The sequence below is a fragment of the Oncorhynchus tshawytscha genome, linkage group LG03 (genome assembly GCF_018296145.1).
Source record: "Oncorhynchus tshawytscha isolate Ot180627B linkage group LG03, Otsh_v2.0, whole genome shotgun sequence".
NCBI classification, from domain to species: Eukaryota; Metazoa; Chordata; class Actinopteri; order Salmoniformes; family Salmonidae; genus Oncorhynchus; species Oncorhynchus tshawytscha.
In genome coordinates, this window is record NC_056431.1 from 68,632,711 (window position 1) to 68,655,984 (window position 23,274).

The following is a 23,274-nucleotide window of genomic DNA, read 5'->3' on the forward strand; positions in this document are numbered from 1 at the left end:
AATGCAGCGTGGTTATGGTTGAACATCTTTAATAAAGATGATAACGTGAACAATATACATATACAAAATAAGAAAACGTGGAAAACCGAAACAGTCCTAACTGGTGCAAAACACAGAGACAGTAAACAATCACCCACGAAATACTCAAAGAATATGGCTGCCTAAATATGGTTCCCAATCAGAGACAACGATAAACACCTGCCTCTGATTGAGAACCACTCTAGGCAACCATAGACTTACCTAGAATACTACACTGAACACAACCCCATCAATCTACAAAAACCCCTAGACAAGACAAACACATAATCACCCATGTCACACCCTGGCCTAACCACAATAATAAAGAAAACACAGAATACTAAGGCCAGGGTGTGACACAGTGGAAATGTTTTTGGGGGATTCAGTTCATTTTCATAGCAAAGTGGGACTTTGCAATTAATTGCAATTCATCTGATCACTCTTCATAACATTCTGGAGTATATGCAAATTGCCATCATTACAAACTGAGGCAGCAGACTTTGAGAAAATTAATATTTCTGTCAAAACTTTTGGCCACAATTGTAGTGTCACCCATCATTACTATTTAGGGAGAGATGCTATGGCTTCAGTTCAGTGCTGCGTAGTTGGTGCAGTGTTCCAGGGGTGGGCAAAGTGTTTGGCTCGAGGGCCACATCGGGATTTAGAAACAGAGGGCAGCATGTCATTTTTCTTTATCGAGTTGTTAGTCAAAATCAGTTTTCAGGCCAGAAAAAGGGAAGTTATTTGAAAATACACAGAGTATACCAAACATTAGGAACACCTTCCTAATATTGCGTTGCAACAAGGATGCTGGCCCATGTTGACTCCAATGCTTCACACAGTTGTGTCAAGTTGGCTGGATGTCCTTTGGGTGGTGGACAATTCTTTTTACACACGGGAAACTATTGAGCGTGAAAACTCCAGCAGCGTTGCAGTTCTTGACACAAACCAGTGTGCCTGGCACCTACTACTAGCATACCCCGTTATTAAAGGTACATAAATATGTTGTCTTGCCAATTCACCCTGAATGGCACACATACACAGTCCATGTCTCAATTGCCTTTATCTATACTGATTGAAGTGGATTTAACAAGTGACATCAATAAGGGATCCTAGCTTTCACTTGGTCAGTCTATGTCATGGAATGACACAATTAAGCACTATTATACATTCATATGTAGTTTTGTTAAGTATTTAAAAGTATTTAAAAGCTTCCTGAAGTATTGGACAGGAGTACTCTGTATTATGTAGTATTACACACAGACTAATGACTCCTCTGTAATGGAGTTCCATTTCCCCGTTTGACTGCTAGGTTTTATGGGTATTATAACACCTCTACTGTTAATTTGACATTTTTTGATTTGACCTTAATTTAACCAGGTAGGCCAGTTAAGAACAAGTACAGTGTGGCTCTATGGACACTCACATTCTCTCTGTTTCCCTGTATCTTTTATCTTTATTAATTTACTGTTTCACTAACTTTATAATCAAATATAACCAGTATTTAGGTTTTGAATGCCCAGCAGTTCCTCCTCCACCACCACCAGCCTTTATTCTTAAAATGGATATCAGATGGAACATCCTGAACGCTAGAAAAAAAAGGGAGCAGGATAGGCAGGATAAAATTGACTGAGCGGATACATTTTTGGGGGGCAGTCACGAGTCCGACCGAGGGTGGCTTCCCTTCCCGGTCGGGTGGCGCTCGGTGGTCGTCGTCACCGGCCTATTAGCTGCCACTGATTGTCTTTCCTCCCCCTCCTTGTATGTTTATTGGTAGCACCTGTTTGTGATGATTAGTTGGGCTTCTTTAGACAGCCGGCCCGCCTGTTTGTTGTGGGGGATTAATCATTGTAACCTTCGGCTCTGTAGTAGAGGAACGTGTTTGTTCCTGGTCGTGCCTTTTCAGTTGTACATTTTTCATTCCCCGTGTTTGGGGCCGTTATTATTGTGAGCACCCTGTGGTGCGTTGGTGCATTAAAGAGCACAGTATTGCACTCTCTGTCTCCTGCGTCTGACTCCACACCCACGACACCCGGAGCATTACAGGGGCATTCTCTGTACTCACTCGTAGAATATGCCTGTTTGATGCCCCCCTTTAGTTAACCTTTATTTAACTAGACAAGTCAGTTAAGAACAAATTCTTATTTGCAATAACAGCCTACTGGGGAAGGTTTACTGCCTTGTTCAGGAGCAGAATAACAGATTTTTACCTTGTCAGTTCAGTGATTTGATGAAGCAACCTTTCGGTTACTGACCCAAAACTTTAACCACTTGGCACTGCCGCCCCACCGTCATGCCTACATTTATAAAGTAGGCATGATGATGATGCATCTAGCAGCATTATTATTATTAGCATTATCATCATCACTGACCCTGTCTTGGAAGGGAAGCTCCCCCTGATGAGTTGGCTGACCGAGGGACAGTCCATGGCTTTGGCTGACTGTGACAGTTTCACCAAGATTAAGCTCATTGTTCAGATCATCAAACACACTCTCTGTCTTCAGCTCTCCGGCAGAGTCCTTGGAATAACCTTAGTTGTCCAACGTAGATTGTTTTTTTCTGTAAACTTTACGTGCCCCATAACACAATCGATAGAAGCTCCAATACATAATGATTATATCACCCATGGAATGTTTCTTTTTAGGCTTTGATTTACTGAAACCCTATCTTAGTCCTGCAATCGGGAAGGAAGCACGAAACACTGCAACGAATAAGCTTTGATTGACGATTTGGGGCTCTTGGTTGTACAGGTGACTTGTTTTTTGCTGTTCACTGTTAAGGTAAACAGTGGATTGTCAACAATAGTCGATGTAGGTAATCGACAGAAGTACAAACAAATCGTAGACTTAGCTTGCTGCTTTTACATTCTAACCAATGTCATAGCTGCTGCTTTCTTAACGCAACCCCTATAGAGGCAGGTTTCCTGAGGACAGCAGTCTGTTAACATAAAGTGGGTGGCAGGTAGCCTAGCGGTTAAGTCTGTTAGTGGTTATGTCTGTTAGCGTTTGAGTCTGTTAGCGTTTGGTGGACGGCAGGTAGCCTATCGGTTAAGTCTGTTAGCGGTTAGGTCTGTTAGCATATAGTGGACGGCAGGTAGCTTAGCGGTTGAGTCTGTTAGCGGTTAGGTCTGTTAGCATATAGTGGACGGCAGGTAGCTTAGCGGTTGAGCCTGTTAGCGGTTAGGTCTGTTAGCATATAGTGGACGGCAGGTAGCCTAGCGGTTAAGTCTGTTAGCGGTTATGTCTGTTAGCGTTTGAGTCTGTTAGCGTTTGGTGGACGGCAGGTAGCCTATCGGTTAAGCCTGTTAGCGGTTAGGTCTGTTAGCATATAGTGGACGGCAGGTAGCCTATCGGTTAAGTCTGTTAGCGGTTAAGGCTGTTAGCATGTAGTGGACGGCAGGTAGCTTAGCGGTTGAGTCTGTTAGCGGTTAAGGCTGTTAGCATATAGTGGACGGCAGGTAGCCTATCGGTTAAGTCTGTTAGCGGTTAAGGCTGTTAGCACATAGTGGACGGCAGGTAGCCTAGCGGTTAAGTCTGTTAGCGGTTAAGGCTGTTAGCACATAGTGGACGGCAGGTAGCCTAGCGGTTAAGCCTGTTAGCGGTTAAGGCTGTTAGCACATAGTGGACGGCAGGTAGCCTAGCGGTTAAGCCTGTTAGCGGTTAAGCCTGTTAGCGGTTAAGTCTGTTAGTGGTTATGTCTGTTAGCGTTTGAGTCTGTTAGCGTTTGGTGGACGGCAGGTAGCCTATCGGTTAAGTCTGTTAGAGGTTAAATCTGTTAGCCTATCTGTTAGTCTGTTAGAGATAGGGAGGGGAGGTAGTTTGGCGGAATGGAGGTAATGCAGGGACAAGGTAGGGAAGGGAAGCGGGGAGGAGATAGTGAGGGGAGGAGGAGATAGTGAGGGGAGGAGGAGATAGTGAGTGGAGGAGTGGTGGTAGGGCGGGGACAAGGTAGGTAGGGGAGGAGGAGAGGAGGGTAGGAGGTAGGGATGGGAGAGGAGGGGGAGAGGAAGGGGGAGGTAGGGAGGGGAGGGGAGAGGAGGTAGGGAAGGGAGGAGGGAGTAGGGAGGTGGAGAGAAGGTAGGGAAGGGAGGGGGAGAGGAGGAGGGTAGGAGGTAGGGAGGGGGAGGGGAGGGGGAGAGGAGGTAGGGAAGGGAGGAGGGAGTAGGGAGGGGAGTAGAGGAGGTAGGGAGGGGAGGAGGAGAGGAGGTAGGGAAGGGAGGAGGGAGTAGGGAGGTGGAGAGAAGGTAGGGAAGGGAGAAGGGAATGGGGAGGGGAGGAGAGGAGAGGAGGTAGGGAGGGGAGGAGGAGAAGACGTAGGAGAAAAGGCAAAGTGAGAAAGCGTAACACGGCTACTTTAAATAATGTCCTTCATGTCAACTTGTTCTGGTGTACTCATGCAGGACCCATTTGTAGCTGTCAATGACAGGAGTTCAAATTAAATTTGCTGTCTCGCTCATTATAATGTTCATAATGATGTTACTCTTTATCCTGTGCTCCTGTGTGGCTCAGTTGGTAGAGCATAGCACTTGCAATACCAGGGTTAAGGTTTCAATTCTGATGGGAGAGCAGTACAAAAATGTATACACTCACTACTGGATAAGAGTTGCTGCTAAAACATTATCCACAAAGCTCCTTTTACGAAGAAAATGCAGATATGAAAGTACACAATTAGCAGGAGAATGAAATTAGAACAGCAGAAGGTTTGTGTTAGCTCCCTGAGCTGATGCCTAGGCTTTAGCTAATGCAGACAACCCAGGTTTGCAGTGCTATCTGAGTTCCAGTGTACATAACCAGGAGCCATTTGTCTCTGTTTTGGAGCTAAGATTAGACTTGATCCTCACCATAAATTACTGTACCTTAGCACTAATTAGGGTTTCATCACTCCAGAAAAATTGTTTCCACTGCCCCAGAGTGCAATGGCTGCGAGCTTTACATAACTCCAGCCTACGCTTGGCATTGAGCAGTGTGATCTTAGGCTTGTGTGCGGCTGCTCGGCCTTGGAAACCCATTTCATGAAGCTCCCATACGTTGCTTCCAGAAGCAGTTTGGAACCGGGTAGTGAGCGTTGCAACCGAGGACAGACGAGTTTTACATGCTACGCGCTTCAGCATTCCATGGTCCCATTCTATGAGCTTGTGTGGCCTACCACTTCACGGCTGAACCGTTGTTGCTCCTTGACGCTTCCACTTCACAACAACAGCAATTACAGTTGACTGGGGCAGCTCTAGCAGGGCTGAAATTTGATGAACTGACTTGTTGGAAAGGTCACATCTTATGACCTGCCTAAGTAGCCTATGCTGCAGAGTTGTTTGACAAAATCCTTTTACTAGTTCTTAAAAGTAGATAAAGCGTACTTTCACAAACTGTATCTGTCCCTCTCATCGTGTTGTGCACATTCCTCTCTCATGCGGTCTGTGTGCATGTAACTTAACGTAGCAGCACAGACAGAACAGATATTTAACCGGATGCATAAATGAAAAGCATCCACTTGGCTTAGTGAGAGGAAGCACACTGGCTGGTAGTGGAAGAAGATGGAACAAGATTCATTTTGGCCAACATTCTGCTAATTTGCTCATCGATGAAACATTTGATTTCAATACAGTTTTCTGTTCTCAAAATTAGAATATGTTATGAACAGAGTGGACTACATTTTGTAGACTTCACTCTTTGCAGAAGTAAAAAAAATATGGTGTTGTTTAGGAGTGCAAAGGTGAATTGAGTTATTGCACACGCGCACTTCACAGAGCAGGCGGAAATATGCAGATGCATGCTAGAACTCGCCAATAGGATCTCACTAGCTTGTGCTTGGCTCTGCCCACCTCCTTGCTTGTTCTACCCACTATGACTCATTTGTTCCCATTGGAAAAAACTGGCTGTGGTCTATCTTGGTTTAGTTGTAAAAAATCTTTAATAGCAGGCATAAAAGTATCCGTCCAGATATCTGTATATAATGACAAGATGCTCACGTCTCCGCCCTAACAATGGGAGTTGTTGTCCCAAAGGCGGGAAGGCAGGAGGCAATCTTAGGTCAAAAATAAACCCATATAAACGCATTGGGCTTAGTTTGGACAGATTTTGGCGAGAGTAAAACTTCTTGCTTCGCCTCTTCCTCTCTGATCCATTTCCATCCAAGCCAGGAAAAATGGGTCAATGGATTATGGTATTGCAGTTAATTACCACGTTTCTGAGCTGAACAAAGTTGAATATTTGCTTAATGAAAACTACAACTCCCTTCAGCCTAGCGTCCCACATGGTTGACTTGATTTCTGTCATGAATAATTAGATTTCTCTACAGAGAAACAACACGTTGGGCTCACAAAAAACGGAATTAAATGGAATTCAAGTAATTGAACAGACGTCGTCACTTTGTTGTTTAACAACCAAAGAAATAACGAAATGTCAGTTGATCGCTCAGCACTAATACTTATTGACTCAAGATATTTCAGCTTTAAATGTTTTATTAATTTGAATATATTTATATATATTTTTTACATAATTCCACTTTTACATTATGTGGAATTGTGTGTAGGCCAGTGTACACGTAACACTTTCCAGGTACTGGCAGTGGTTCTCCTGGCACTGGTTCTCCTGGCAGTGGTTCTCCTGGCAGTGGTTTTCCTGGCAGTGGTTCTCCTGGCAGTGGTTCTCCTGGCAGTGGTTCTCCTGGCAGTGGTTTTCCTGGCAGTGGTTCTCCTGGCAGTGGTTCTCCTGGCAGTGGTTCTCCTGGCAGTGGTTCTCCTGGCAGTGGTTCTCCTGGCAGTGGTTCTCCTGGCAGTGGTTTTCCTGGCAGTGGTTCTCCTGGCACTGGTTCTCCTGGCAGTGGTTCTCCTGGCAGTGGTTCTCCTGGCAGTGGTTCTCCTGGCAGTGGTTCTCCTGGCAGTTGAAGGAAGGAGAGAAGAGGGGAGAGAGTGAGGGAATGATGGAGGTTTATGGAGAATGGGAATTATCTGTGTCAGCCACTAAAAGTATTTTTATTTGCTGTTTGACACAAACCCTCCAATTGTCTTCAGGCAGGTTTAAGTGTTGTCATGCATCACCTAGCCTGGAGATACAGTCACAGCACCCCAGGTAAGGGCTTTTTAATTTGGACACTCCTCACTGAGCCTAGTGACACAGAACAGTCCAGCTAATGACATTTTAATGAGGACACTCCTCACTGAGCCTAGTGATACAGAACAGTCCAGCTAATGGCATTTTAATGAGGACACTCCTCACTGAGCCTAGTGATACAGAACAGTCCAGCTAATGGCATTTTAATGAGGACACTCCTCACTGAGCCTAGTGATACAGAACAGTCCAGCTAATGGCATTTTAATGAGGACACTCCTCACTGAGCCTAGTGATACAGAACAGTCCAGCTAATGGCATTTTAATGAGGACACTCCTCACTGAGCCTAGTGATACAGAACAGTCCAGCTAATGGCATTTTAATGAGGACACTCCTCACTGAGCCTAGTGATACAGAACAGTCCAGCTAATGGCATTTTAATGAGGACAGTCCTTACTGCTCCTGGGGATACACAGCAGCCCATGTAATGGAAGTTTAATGAGGATAGTCATTGCTGTTGCAGGAGAGGACACAGTGTGGGCATGTGTGTGGGCTGGCAGTTGGGTGGGTGGCTGTGTGTTTGCATAGTAAGGAATCTTAGTTCATTATTCAAAATGTGTATCTCAATAAATGACAGCCTCTGGCGAATAACAAACAGGTGTCAGTATTTAAACCGAACAACATCCAAACACCTGAGGAAGTTCACTTAGCTGGCTGATAAATTGCCATATTTCAGAGACAGTCTTTAAATCATCACATCAGTCTTTATGATATCATCATAGAATTAGGAATTGGAATATTAGAATGGACATCAACTTTCTTATGATGGAATAACAGGTCAGCGATGTTGGTCAGGGAATTGGTCAACCATGGATCACCAATGCTGTGATACGATATTGTGTAAAACAATGAATTGGAAGATTATTTGCATCGTATGTTTGTTGGCGTAATAATAAGGAATTCCCTTGACCACGCCCACAAATTGGGGGTCATAGATTTTTTGTTATACAGAAATAACAAAACCTGCCAAAAAGCTGCTGTGTTGTTCAATGTACATGTAGCCAGGTCAAACATCCAAATTTACGGATCGTAATGCTTCCACGTAAGGAAATAGCGCCTGGGAGATGAGCCCTGTGGCTTCAGGCTATTCGGAGTGAGAAATGTGGGGACACAGTGGCCAAGTAGGCTACACGTCTATGTGTGTAGAAAACATTTCACCACAGGTAAGACATTTAATTTGTTTAGGATAGTCCATTTGTAACTGCACTCACTACTCACTACTCACTACACTACTGTATAGTCAATGTGTTTGTGTTGTTGGTCTTGGTTAATGATCTGGTCGGGAGCTAGCTAGCACATGGCTACTAGCCCGTCATGAAATGGGCATGAGGGAAGGCATATAATGTTATGTTTTTCTATTTCTAATTAATGAGAACGCTCTGCAGCAGGCAATGTTCAAAAGTAATCTTTAGAAATTGTATACTTTTCTTAAATGTAGTTTTGTAATTTGCTAAAACAACCAGACAAGAAAATTGTGTTAACCTAGGTAACCACAGGTTGTTTTCCCTACAGGGGGGAGTTCTATCTAATACTTACTGGGACTATTCCATACATTTTTCAAAATGCATTTTACCTTTATTTAACCTGGAACAAATTCTTATTTTCAGTGACGTTCGGCCCCTTGTTCAGGGGCAGATTTTTACCTTGTCAACTCAGGGATTCAACCTTTCAACCTTTACGGTTACCAGTCCAACACTCTAACCACTAGGCTACCTGCCACCCCTATGCATAGCTAATTCATACAGGGGGTACCGGTACTGTGTCAAAAAACCTGCCAATATAACAACAAGCCATTCAAACAAATCAAAACAAATTTTATTTGTCACATGTGCCAAATACAACAGGTGTAGTAGACCTTACAGTGAAATGCTTACTTACAAGCCCTTTAACCAACAATGCAGTTTTAACAAAATACCCCTCAAAAAGTAAGAGATAAGAATAACAAATAATTAAAGAGCAGCAGTAAAATAATAATAGTGGGACTATATAAAGGGGGTACAGAGTCGATGTGCGGGGGCACTGGTTTCGAGGTAATTGAGGTAATATGTACATGTAGGTAGAGTTATTAAAGTGCAGTCAATGCAGTCAAACCACAGCCATACGCTGTCTTAAATCAGTTGATGATAGGACTTAGACTTTCTGATATTGTATCATATAATAACACTCACAGCTTTCCAAGAAAATAAAACACTTCGGCATTTATGGTCTGTTGCATATATTTTAGAGGGTATTTATGGTCTGTTACATATATTTTAGAGGGTATTTATGGTCTGTTACATATATTTTAGAGGGTATTTATGGTCTGTTACATATATTTTAGAGGGTATTTATGGTCTGTTACATATATTTTAGAGGGTATTTATGGTCTGTTACATATATTTTAGAGGGTATTTATGGTCTGTTACATATATTTTAGAGGGTATTTATGCAGAACATTTGTATAAAACCTGTATAAACGGTATTATTAATTATATGACGACTATTTTAGGTTGGCAATAACTCTAACACAATTTCTGATGCATCAGGTGCTCTATTGTATGTTTCCTGCATCAGTCAAAGCTATTGCTGTTCATTCCAATTAGACTGTGTAGAAAACCCTTGTAGTTGCACATGAGTCCTTCTCTAACTCTCAAAGTTTAAGACACTTTATTACATGTAGGTAGGGGGATGGACGTTCCATTGTCTACAGTCACTCTGCCCCCAACTTTCACACCTTTTCCCCTGGAACACTCTGTTGCTATGGGTAACCAGAATCATGTGACACCCGGTTAGCCAATCAGTGGCCAAGCCTGGGGTTTCAGCTGCACCTGAATAATTTAGTTGCATCCAGGAGCCCAGGTTGACTACAGCTCTATAAACTCCAGGGCTCCACACCAACTCATCAGCTGGACTCTTTCACATGGGCAATAAACGTGTGTGGCTGACCATGAACCACTTACACTATCACTTTTGCCACTAATCTGCAGGGCCGTAACCACTGTTTTAGTTTTTGTGATGTCCGGAAGGGGACATTATTTGAAAGTTGAAGCTCATTCACTGCATTTCTATACAATTAAAGAATGTCAAAATGTGATTTGGAGAACAGAAAAAAATAACAAGTAAAAATGACCCCAGCCATTATCAACTGGGCTGCTGTAGGTTCATTCACCTCAGTCCATCTACAAACACATCAAATCTAACTTCATTCGTCACATGCTCCGAATACAACAGGTGTAGTAGACCTTACCTTGAAATGCTTACTTACAAGCCCTTAACCAACAGTGCAGTTCAAGAAAGAGTTAAGAAAATATTGACCAAATAAACTAAAGTAAAAAATAATAACAAAGTAACACAATAAAATAACAATAACGAGGCTATATACAGGGGGTACCGGTACTGTGTCAATATGTGGGGGTACAGGTTAGTCGAGGTAGTTTGTACATGTAGGTAGGGGTGAAGTGACTATGCATAGATGATAAGCAGCCTATTAGCTACTGTATGCAGTTGAAAGGGGGGAAATGTGTCACGCCCTGGTCTTAGTATTTTGTGTTTTCTTTGTTTATTTGGTCAGGCCAGGGTGTGATATGGGTTTATTTTGTGGTGTGTTTGTGTATGGGGGTTTTTCGTAGGTTTTGGGATTGTGGCTTAGTGGGGTGTTCTAGCAAAGTCTATGGTTGCCTGAGGCGGTTCTCAATCAGAGGCAGGTGATTCTCGTTGTCTCTGATTGGGAACCATATTTAGGCAGCCATATTCTTTGAGTGTTTGGTGGGTGATTGTTCCTGTCTCTGTGTTACTGTCACCAGATAGGCTGTAGAGGTTTTCACGGTCCGTTTTTGTATTATCGTGTTTATTTCGTCATTAAACATGTATTAACCATGCTGCATTTTGGTCCGACTCTCTTTCGACGGAAGAAAACCGTAACAAAATGTGATAAATGAATCACACTGACACGTAGCATCAGCTATAATGATGAATTGCTCATCAACTCGTTACATAGATCTCTCCTTTCTCAAATTACATAGCGTTCACGTTTGTATTACCAGGCATTACTAATCAAGCACTGCACAAACAGACATCAATGTAGCACACAGATGATCGTATTATCACATTAATATGAATTATTAGAATATTACTTACTATTAATATCAGTGATGTCCTTACTTGTTTGATAAGAGTAGTACAGATTTTCTCAGGGGTCCTAACATGGGCTCCGACCCCAAGTTTGGGAACCACTGTACTAACCTCTCTCTGCTTGCTTCCTCTCTCTCTCTCTGTCTGTCTCCTCTTCTTCCTCCTCGGCAGTGGAGATTTGTGGGGCAAAAAATAAATAAAAAGTGGGATGCATGCCAGCAAAGCCATTACACAACACAACACTAAACAATACATGAATTGCACTCTAACGGTGACAAACGGTGCCCACAAATGGCCTTCGTAAATCTGTCCCAACAGCCATACCAACACCTTACCGCCGCTACACCTGGCTATCAGCAGAGCCTTGTCTGGCAGCCACACAGTTCATTCAGCCTCATTTACTGCCTTTAAAAAAACATAGCTGATATGGCTGACTAACTTAAACAAATGTGGTTTCTACTGAAAATTGAGATGTACAAAACTATGGCATAAGGGAACGATGAGCGGATAAGAGGCAATCCGTAATTTTGATTATAAAAAATAAAACAAGGGCGAATCATGATGACGTCATTGATCTTCTTCATTGATCTTCAGGTCGTAGCTTTAGAAATAGGCCGGATTTATAATTCTGAGTTGGATGTCTGTTCAAAACGTATTTTCCCAAACAGTTTTCACAATTCCGAGTTAACAGTTGTTTTGAGCGCGGCACAAATCATGCTTCAATGACAGCATGGCCAATGTTGAATGTTTATAATTTTAAACTTGGAAAAGAGCCCCTTAATCCCAGATGTGGGACCACACAGCCACTCTACTGAATAGCAGGCTAGTGATCGCTTTGCAATGCTTGCAGTTACTCACTGTCACTGATCCCTTCCAAACCACTCATTGTTGAATTTACGATTTCCAACTTGTTGTGTAATGTTTAAGTCCAATGGCAGATGAGCACCGATACATTTTATTTATAATTTCTCTTCATTATTTCTCTTCATATGACAAGGATTAAAAAGGATTCGCCAGTAGATTGTCGACATGATTCATGATGATGACTGCTAGTTAAGATTTTGAAAGTAAGATGTTGACATGATCAGTCCAATCAAAGCTACTGTACATATAACGTGATTTGACTACATTTTATCTGTGGCCAATGACCTTGAGCCTTCTTTGTTGGGCGCTACTAATGTAACTCTATGGCAGCACCTAAGAGGCTAGGATTTTCTAGCTCTACCCTTATACTTGGCGGTGACGTAGTGTCCCCATGAGTGACAGAACACTGAGCCAATCACTGCGCAATGCTCTGTATTTTCTGCTGCCTTGCCCCACCACCACAGAAAGCACTGAGCTAAACTGCAACACCTGCATTTTGGAGCTGCCTTCTCAAGAAAACAACAAAGTGACAATGTTTATATGCAGCTTTATTAACCCAATGATATATATTGAACATTGTTTGCAAACTGATATGTGACATGTATTAATGCCAAAATAACATGCAAAACAGACAAACCCCCCACCCAAAAAATGTTTCATAAAAAAATAACAAATAAATATTGTGCTAAAAATGTTGAAGAGCTCCACCTGGCTCCTGTCTCAGCCTCACCACTGAGCACCACATCTGTGTCTGTCTTAATAGCCTACCCCCATAAAGCAAAGTTATTATGAGAACTTAGTAGCCTATTTTTCGCCCCTGCTGAGGTAGGCTTTGTTTAATGTTAGCTTTTTACTTCATCCTTCTAGCTGGCTAAGTAATACTAGCCAATGTTAATGCAATAGAAGTCTCTGCTGGCAGCTAGCCACCTAAATGACTGATATATAAGCGACTATTTACCAGTTGTGCACTCATTTTCTGTTGACATGTCAGGAATTGCCGGACAAAGTATTGAGATAAACTTTTGTTATTGACCAAATACTTATTTTCCACCATAATTTGCAAATAAATTCATAAAAAATCCTACAATGTGATTTTCTGGATTTTTTTTTCTCATTTTATCTGTCGTAGTTGAAGTGTACCTATGATGAAAAGTACAGGCATCTCTCATCTTTTTAAGTGGGAGAACTTGCACAATTGGTGGCTGACTAAATACTTTTTTGCCTCACTGTATACTGCAAATCTACCATTCCAGTGTTTTACTTGCTATATTGTATTTACTTTGCCACCATGGCCTTTTTTTGCCTTTACCTCCCTTAACTCACCTCATTTGCTCACATCATATATAGACTTGTTTATACTGTATTATTGACTGTATGTTTGTTTTACTCCATGTGTAACTCTGTGTTGTTGTATGTGTCGAACTGCTTTGCTTTATCTTGGCCAGGTCGCAATTGTAAATGAGAACTTGTTCTCAACTTGCCTACCTGGTTAAATAAAGGTGAAATAAAAAATTTAAAAATATAACACCTCTATTGTTATTTTACTGCTGCTCTTTAATTATTTGTTATTCTTATCTCTTACTTTTTGGGGGGTATTTCGTTAAAACTGCATTGTTGGTTAAGAGCTTGTAAGTAAGCATTTCACTGTAAGGTCTACTACACCTGTTGTATTTGGCGCATGTGACAAATAAAATGTGATTTGATTTGAGAGAGAGAGAGAGTGACAGAGAAAGAAAGATAGATAGAGAGAGACAGAGCGATAGAGATAGATGGAAAGAGATAGAGAGACAGAGAAAGAGAGAGAGAGAGAGAAAGAAAGAGTGCGTGTGTGTGCTTTTGGTATGTGTGTGTACAAACGTGTGTTTAGTCAGTGACGTGTCTAATAGAATCCCATTGTGTTCTGTTGATGTGAGACTTTATGCGTTATTAAATCAGTTCAGAAACTTCCTAGAAGCACTGTTACATAACTATGGAGATGAGATAGCTATTTTGTTCATGTTTATATTCAGTACATTTACATGTGTTCTCTATGTGTTGTGTCACGTTCAGATGTTACAATAATACACAATGTTGTGCTAGATTAGACTGTGGCTGAGATCAAAGCCTCTTAGAGAAACTATTTGTGAATTCGGCAGCTCTCTGATACGAAAAGAGGGAGAGAAAGACTTCCTCACTCGCTGTAGGTCAGAATCTGCCTCCAAGGCCAAGGTTAGATGGAGTTTACAGACAATCCCACCTCTGTAGAGGGAAAGCTGGGGTGGTAAACTCAACTCCTGAGGGACAGCAGCAGTATTGCAGATTTTCATTCTTTCCCTTGACACACACACACACACACCACACACAATCTCATCTGCTTACATCAAATGTTGATGAAATTGCTTCAACTTTGTTTGGAGGAGATAGTGTTATAATGTACTTTATGTTTACCTTGAATACACCAGTACAAAAAAAAAAAGTTGATCATAAGACTCCCACCAATAAAATTGTGTCACAGCAATAGTCAATGTCCCCAATGTGTTGCTTCTCGTGATCCTTTCAACTTGTTTCTCATTAAAAAGTCTAGCTCAAGCTGTGGGTGTTGGTATTCAGAGCAGAACCTCCACGTATCGAGATTGGAATAAACAACACATGTTTTTCACCAAGTACTACGAAATGATGTATTCAGACCCTCCAGGATTTAGTGGGGATTTCTAGTGACATTTGCGGGCAAAAATTATTGATTTTGGTGTGACAAGTCTGACAATTTGCAAGGCAATTTGCAATGAATTTGTTGCGAAAATGTATTGATGTGGTGTGATTGGTTGAAAATACAAGCCCTCTGTTTTGTACAGTGGTGGTGGGTCAGTTTTATGCAATAAATATTGCAATGATTTGACAATTTTATGCAGAAATAGTGTGGGGATTTTTAAAATTTGCAAGCCCTCACAAATTTGCAAGCCCTCAGACATGTCAGTTAAGATTTATCAAAGCGGCTAATACAAATGCTAGGGGATCACTGTGCTGTTAAAATATCACCAGAGGAATCAACGAGCAGACATCTATGTATCTTTCGTCTCATCCAGCTCCTATGTTTAGTGCACACACTGACTTTAGAGAGTCACCATGGCTGCGGTCCAAACACTTAAAAGACACACCCTCTTCCACTTACCCTCGCCTTATGCCCTTGGAGGAATCCCCGTCGCCATCTTGGAGGGCGGTCCAAATGATTAGCCAAGCAAGGGAAGTTTACAACATAAGTCCCTCAGCCCTCGTTTTTCGTCGGCTTTGCGAGTGTACAATTATGTTCACTCCAGGACCTGAAACTCCCCATAATTCAATTCGTGACGATAGTACATCCGCTAAAAACAACATCAATGGAGAAGTCAGCATACAAGTGTAAGTAAAAACGAATGCAAATAAGTTCGAAATTTTGCTACTACGTAAAAAGTAAATATGTTTTTGTTTGGTTAGCTTTTGGAAATTGTAGAAATAAAACATTTGACTTCTTTCAGAAATTCCAGCTAGGCAGGCTAATGTTATTTATCTAATTAATTTGCTAGCTATCATACATTAGGCGTATATTAATATTTATATATTTAGTATAAGTAGACATGCACTCATAATTGAATGTAGCGGATATAAAGCACCCACAAGCTACCGGTGGCTGAAAACAAATCAAATCAAATCCAATTTTATTTGTCACATACACATGGTTAGCAGATGTTAATGCGAGTGTAGCGAAATGCTTGTGCTTCTAGTTCTTCTAGTTCCGACAATGCAGTAAAAACACAATCATGATGAACGAGTGACGAATTTCCCGGCCAAGGGTGGTCCATTTAAAAATCATTCCTTCCTCCCTCGCCCCTTGCCCTGCAAGTGTATACTTGTCAGACGTCATGATACATCATCAGAAGTGTCCACTTAATTAGAGGGCTGAGGGGATAGGGAGCGTCTTTTATGTGTTTGGACCGCAGCCCATGTCTCCCCAAGGCCCTGTTTATTACTAACCCTTTATGAGTGTATTGATCTCCCAATAGATCAATCTGTGGAACTCTTCAACTCAATCTGTTTTCTCATTTAGTCAGCCAATAATTGGTCAATGAATCTCTCTTTCTCCCCCTTCCTCCTTCCTCACTCTGTCCTTCTGTCTTCTCTCCTTCTTCCCTTCCTCACTATACCACCCAATGTCTCTCTCCTTCTTCCCTTCCTCACAACCACCCAATGTCTCTCTCCTTCCCTTCCTCACTACCACCCAATGTCTCTCTCCTTCTTCCCTTCCTCACTACCACCCAATGTCTCTCTCCTTCTTCCCTTCCTCACTACCACCCAATGTCTCTCTCTCCTTCCCTTCCTCACAACCACCCAATGTCTCTCTCCTTCTTCCCTTCCTCACTACCACCCAATGTCTCTCTCCTTCTTCCCTTCCTCACTACCACCCAATGTCTCTCTCCTTCTTCCCTTCCTCACAACCACCCAATGTCTCTCTCCTTCCCTTCCTCACTACCACCCAATGTCTCTCTCCTTCTTCCCTTCCTCACAACCACCCAATGTCTCTCTCCTTCTTCCCTTCCCCACTACCACCCAATGTCTCTCTCCTTCTTCCCTTCCTCACTACCACCCAATGTCTCTCTCCTTCTTCCCTTCCTCACTACCACCCAATGTCTCTCTCCTTCTTCCCTTCCTCACTACCACCCAATGTCTCTCTCCTTCTTCCCTTCCTCACTACCACCCAATGTCTCTCTCCTTCTTCCCTTCCCCACTACCACCCAATGTCTCTCTCCTTCTTCCCTTCCTCACTACCACCCAATGTCTCTCTCCTTCTTCCCTTCCTCACTACCACCCAATGTCTCTCTCCTTCTTCCCTTCCTCACTACCACCCAATGTCTCTCTCCTTCTTCCCTTCCTCACAACCACCCAATGTCTCTCTCCTTCTTCCCTTCCCCACTACCACCCAATGTCTCTCTCCTTCTTCCCTTCCTCACTACCACCCAATGTCTCTCTCCTTCTTCCCTTCCTCACTACCACACAATGTCTCTCTCCTTCCCTTCCTCACTACCACCCAATGTCTCTCTCCTTCTTCCCTCCCTCACTACCACCCAATGTCTCTCTCCTTCTTCCCTTCCTCACTACCACCCAATGTCTCTCTCCTTCCCTTCCTCACTACCAACCAATGTCTCTCTCCTTCTCTTTCTCACTACCACCCAATGTCTCTCTCCTTCTTCCCTTCCTCACTACCACCCAATGTCTCTCTCCTTCTTCCCTTCCTCACTACCACCCAATGTCTCTCTCCTTCTCTTTCTCACTACCACCCAATGTCTCTCTTCTTCCCTTCCTCACTACCACCCAATGTCTCTCTCCTTCCCTTCCTCACTACCACCCAATGTCTCTCTCCTTCTTCCCTTCCTCACTACCACCCAATGTCTCTCTCCTTCCCTTCCTCACTACCACCCAATGTCTCTCTCCTTCCCTTCCTCACTACCAACCAATGTCTCTCTCCTTCCCTTCCTCACTACCACCCAATGTCTCTCTCCTTCTTCCCTTCCTCACTACCACCCAATGTCTCTCTCCTTCTTCCCTTTCTCACTACCACCCAATGTCTCTCTCCTTCTTCCCTTCCTCACTACCACCCAATGTCTCTCTCCTTCTTCCCTTCCTCACTACCACCCAATGTCTCTCTCCTTCTTCCCTTCCTCACTACCACCCAATGTCTCTCTCCTTCTTCCCTTCCTCACTACCACCCAATGTCTCTCTCCTTCTTCCCTTCCTCACTACCACCCAATGTCTCTCTCCTTCTTCCCTTCCTCACTACCACCCAATGTCTCTCTCCTTCTCTTTCTCACTACCACCCAATGTCTCTCTCCTTCTTCCCTTCCTCACTACCACCCAATGTCTCTCTCCTTCTTCCCTTCCTCACTACCACCCAATGTCTCTCTCCTTCTTCCCTTCCTCACTACCACCCAATGTCTCTCTCCTTCTTCCCTTCCTCACTACCACCCAATGTCTCTCTCCTTCTCTTTCTCACTACCACCCAATGTCTCTCTCCTTCTTCCCTTCCTCACTACCACCCAATGTCTCTCTCCTTCTTCCCTTCCTCACTACCACCCAATGTCTCTCTCCTTCTCTTTCTCACTACCACCCAATGTCTCTCTCCTTCTTTCCCTTCCTCACTACCACCCAATGTCTCTCTCCTTCTCTTTCTCACTACCACCCAATGTCTCTCTCCTTCTTCCCTTCCTCACTACCACCCAATGTCTCTCTCCTTCCCTTCCTCACTACCACCCAATGTCTCTCTCCTTCCCTTCCTCACTACCACCCAATGTCTCTCTCCTTCTCTTTCTCTCTCCCGCTGCTCTTACCACTCTTTCTCCTGCTCCCCTTCTCCTCTCTGCCACTCCTCTCCCTCCCCTCCCCAGGTATCGTGTCGTTGATCTCCCTGGTGGTCCTTTCATATGACCGCTACAGTACCCTGACTGTGTACAACAAGCGTGGTCCTGACTACCGCAAGCCCCTGCTGGCCGTGGGGGGCTCCTGGCTGTACTCCCTGATCTGGACGGTGCCCCCCCTGCTAGGCTGGAGTAGCTACGACCTGGAGGGGGCCGGCACCAGCTGCTCCGTGTCCTGGACCCTGAGGACGGCTCAGTCCCACGCCTACATCATCTGTCTGTTCGTCTTCTGCCTGGGCCTGCCCATCGTCATCATGGTCTACTGCTACTGTCGGCTACTGTGGGCAGTCAAACAGGTGGGGGGGGGGAGACAGATACTGTTGACTGATGGGAGGGAGGGAGAGAGACAGAGACAGATGCAGAGAGAGTAAAGCATTGACATTGAGAGATGTACAATGTACTAAAAGGCTGAGAGAAAACAAAATAATGTGTGTTTGTAGATAAATAAAAAAAATAGAATTTTATTGGTCACATGCACATGGTTAGCAGATTATTGCGAGTGTAGAGAAATGCTGAGTTGTGAAAGAGTGAGTAATGTGTGTGTGTGTGTGTGTGTGTGTGTGTGTGTGTGTGTGTGTGTGTGTGTGTGTGTTAGAGAGCCCTCCAAGTTGAATTGAATCTGGCTCACTATTGAGATCAATTTCAGCACTATACTCACAACTAAACTAAACCCTTATTGTGTTTTAATCAAGATTGGTGTGATCCATGCGCCTACCCATTCAATTTATTCTGGGGGTCAATTAACTCCAAGATCACCCTGCTAGAACACCTAGTGAGTCTGGAGAAGGAGGTCGTGGGAATTAGGGCTGGGAATTGCCAGGAACCTCATGATACGATATTATCATAATACTAGGTGCTGATCCGATTATGTATTGAGATTCTCCCGATTCTATATGTATTGAGATTCTCCCGATTCTATATGTATTGAGATTCTCCCGATTCTATATGTATTGAGATTCTCCCGATTCTATATGTATTGAGATTCTCCCGATTCTATATGTATTGAGATTCTCCTGATTCTATATGTATTGAGATTCTCCCGATTCTATATGTATTGAGATTCTAACGATTCTATATGTATTGAGATTCTCCCGATTCTATATGTATTGAGATTCTCCCGATTCTATATGTATTGAGATTCTCCTGATTCTATATGTATTGAGATTCTCCCGATTCTATATGTATTGAGATTCTAACGATTCTATATGTATTGAGATTCTAACGATTCTATATGTATTGAGATTCTAACGATTCTATATGTATTGAGATTCTAACGATTCTATATGTATTGAGATTCTCCCGATTCTATATGTATTGAGATTCTCCCGATTCTATATGTATTGAGATTCTCCTGATTCTATATGTATTGAGATTCTCCCGATTCTATATGTATTGAGATTCTCCCGATTCTATATGTATTGAGATTCTAACGATTCTATATGTATTGAGATTCTAACGATTCTATATGTATTGAGATTCTCCCGATTCTATATGTATTGAGATTCTAACGATTCTATATGTATTGAGATTCTCCCGATTCTATATGTATTGAGATTCTCCCGATTCTATATGTATTGAGATTCTCCCGATTCTATATGTATTGAGATTCTAACGATTCTATATGTATTGAGATTCTCCCGATTCTATATGTATTGAGATTCTAACGATTCTATATGTATTGAGATTCTAACGATTCTATATGTATTGAGATTCTCCCGATTCTATATGTATTGAGATTCTAACGATTCTATATGTATTGAGATTCTCCCGATTCTATATGTATTGAGATTCTCCCGATTCTATATGTATTGAGATTCTCCCGATTCTATATGTATTGAGATTCTCCCGATTCTATATGTATTGAGATTCTAACGATTCTATATGTATTGAGATTCTAACGATTCTATATGTATTGAGATTCTCCCGATTCTATATGTATTGAGATTCTAACGATTCTATATGTATTGAGATTCTCCCGATTCTATATGTATTGAGATTCTCCCGATTCTATATGTATTGAGATTCTCCCGATTCTATATGTATTGAGATTCTCCCGATTCTATATGTATTGAGATTCTCCCGATTCTATATGTATTGAGATTCTAACGATTCTATATGTATTGAGATTCGATACTGTGATTTTATTGCAATTTTATGTTACCACAACATTGTTCATTATATGTCTTCTGTAGAGAGACAAGAGAAAGCACGAGAAAATGAGTTTTGATCAGTAATGGAAATAAAGTGATAACTTGTTGCTCGCTATTTAAAAAGATTTGGCACAGGTGCAGCCAACTAGTGCTAACTAACGCTACCCATAGCTGCAGGAGGGGTTTGGGGGTGCTGTATATTTTATGGATTTTTATTGTATTTTCAAGGGGGGTGCTGAAAAAATGTTTGCCCTCTCTACAGACGCTATATTGGGCTGCTAATACAGCACCATTAAAGGCCCAGTGCACTATTTTTTGTGAATTTAGTATTACATTTTTTAAATATTTTATTTTATTAATACATAATTTTTTTATTCAGATTTGTCAGGGTTGCTGCAGCAACCTCAGAACCCCTACCTTCCGCGGCAGTGAGAAAAGAAAAAAAAAACATTTTTTTATACAAATCAATACTTGGAATCAAACTATCGATATAATATAATTCAAAATAATATTGCGATATGTAACTGTATCGATTTTTCCCCATCACTAATTTCAACCCTGTTATTTTATACTCCATTATCCTCCAACATCACATTTCTGGGGGATTAATGCTGCCTAAATAAGTGTTAAAGTAAAGCTGCTGTGGTGTGTAAATATTGCCCCAGCCTCAGACATTGTCTGTAGTTGACGTGTGAGTGTTTGGGTTTGGATTAAGGGACCTTTCTCAGTGGAGGTTTGTACTGAAGAAGACTGTTAAGCTGAAGCGTCTGTGTATGCGATCCTGATGTCAACCCATCACACTTTAATGCCCTCAGATAGAGCCAGGGCCAGGAATGAGTGAATGAGGGGGTTAGCTGAGTGCTGTCTGGATTACCCAATACCAATCTGTTTTTAGTGGGACTCAGAGTCCCGGACTCACAACCAGCAGCTTTCACAAAGCTCTAAATGTGTCTTGCTCACGCAATTACTGCACTGTGGGGCTCAATGGACAAATGAATTTGAGTCCACAGCATTACTCAACAGCATCCCTATGGAGCGCCAGGGTCATGGTCACTGCATGGTGTGAAGAACTGACCAGTCGATGCCGATACAGCTGTTCTGGTATTAGAGCTGTGTTTGTTTACATTACCCCTGGCCACTCATCCTGAATTTACTTTCGCTGCTTTATCGATCGTTCCCTACATAAATCTGAACCTGCCAGCCTATAAGTATTTTGAGCTGACGTCAAAATGACGTGTTTCATGATTTCTGTAGGCCAGCTCTGGCCCAACCCATCGGTTTCTGGCACCAATCAGAACGGTCAGAATGTGTTTGCATTCTCAAAGAGTCAGGGAGGAGAGCAAATCAAGTCTTGCTATTGGTTATCATTTTGAGGTTCCGTTAGCGAAGCATCACTGATCAATGATTTGGAGGAAACTAAACCATAGTCGTTCTCCCATCATGTCCCCTTTTTACCTTTGCTACTGTTTAGGCCTAATGGAGGTTATTGGGACAGTAGCCTATTACGCCCAGTCTCATGTATGTGACCAATACAATTTGATTTAAATTGTTAGATAACAAAAGTATGCTGTGACGATGAAAGTATAAAACTATTGACTGTAAAAGTCCAGTTATACAGCTTGAGTCATGACGGGAGGTCCAAGGCAGGCTGGATTAATTTGATTCAGGGAGGTACCAGGGAATCTGGTCATAAATAGCCACTTTATGTTGGTGTTTCCTTTATTTTGGCTGTTGTGTGATGATTAAACCTGAACGCCTTAGGCATTAGCTCAATACATGAACACACTGGGTTTGAGCGCCAGGCTTGTCAGTCACAAGGGGTCTGTTTATGTGCATGTTCTCACTCTCAGTTGAACGGTGAACAGGATGGAGAGAGTGGGGCAGTGCTTTAATCCTCTAAAATGGAAAAAGGAGAATAGAATCTCTCTCTGATGTCCCTTTCGTTATTTGGGCTGACAGGGAGACTGGGGAGATGGATGGAGAGTCAGGCATTCCATTGCTGAAATGGGAGGTTAGCAGCACAGAACGGATGGACTGATTATCACTGTCTCTCTGTGGGTTAGGAGAGAAGCCCTCAGGCAGAACAATGAGCATACTGCAGGGACAGAGCACAACCAGAGAGAGGGAGAGTAGGAGGGAGGGGAGCTGTCAGTGTGAGATAGTTAAAGAGATATTAGCTCTGAACAGATTGTGTGTTTATCCCCCGGGGACTCTGTCGTGTCTAAAGGGACATCTATTAAACTCTAACCTCTATCACCACCAAGCTGTTTCAGCGCACACACACACACACACACACACACACACACACGCGCCCTCTTCCCTCCCTATAATCATACTATTCCCTCCCAAATATTTACACATTTATCAAACGTATTAGAGTCCAGAGCCTTTACATTAGGTGTGTGTGGTGTCCAGAGGATTGACAATAACAAATACAGAAAACAAATGTATATTCGGACAAAATACTATTTTAGCCTCTCCCTGGGGTGAAAACACATTATCTCCTCTTCTCTGCTGTTCTTTCTCCTTCTCTTCTCTCTTCCTTCTTCCTTCTCCTTTTCCCCTTTTCCCCCTTTTCTCTCCTCCTCTTCTCTCTCGTCTTC

At 42.6% G+C, this 23,274-nt stretch overlaps 1 protein-coding gene across 1 annotated transcript in view; it reads left to right on the forward strand.

Annotated features, from left to right (window-relative positions):
- The window catches only part of tmtops2b (teleost multiple tissue opsin 2b), a 51,755-nt gene that overhangs the window by 17,537 nt on the left and 10,944 nt on the right, over window positions 1-23,274 (forward strand). Inside the window, exon 2 of the mRNA XM_042319891.1 lies at window positions 18,492-18,817. Coding sequence (XP_042175825.1) covers window positions 18,492-18,817 — 326 coding nt within the window. The remainder of the gene's footprint in view (window positions 1-18,491; window positions 18,818-23,274) is intronic.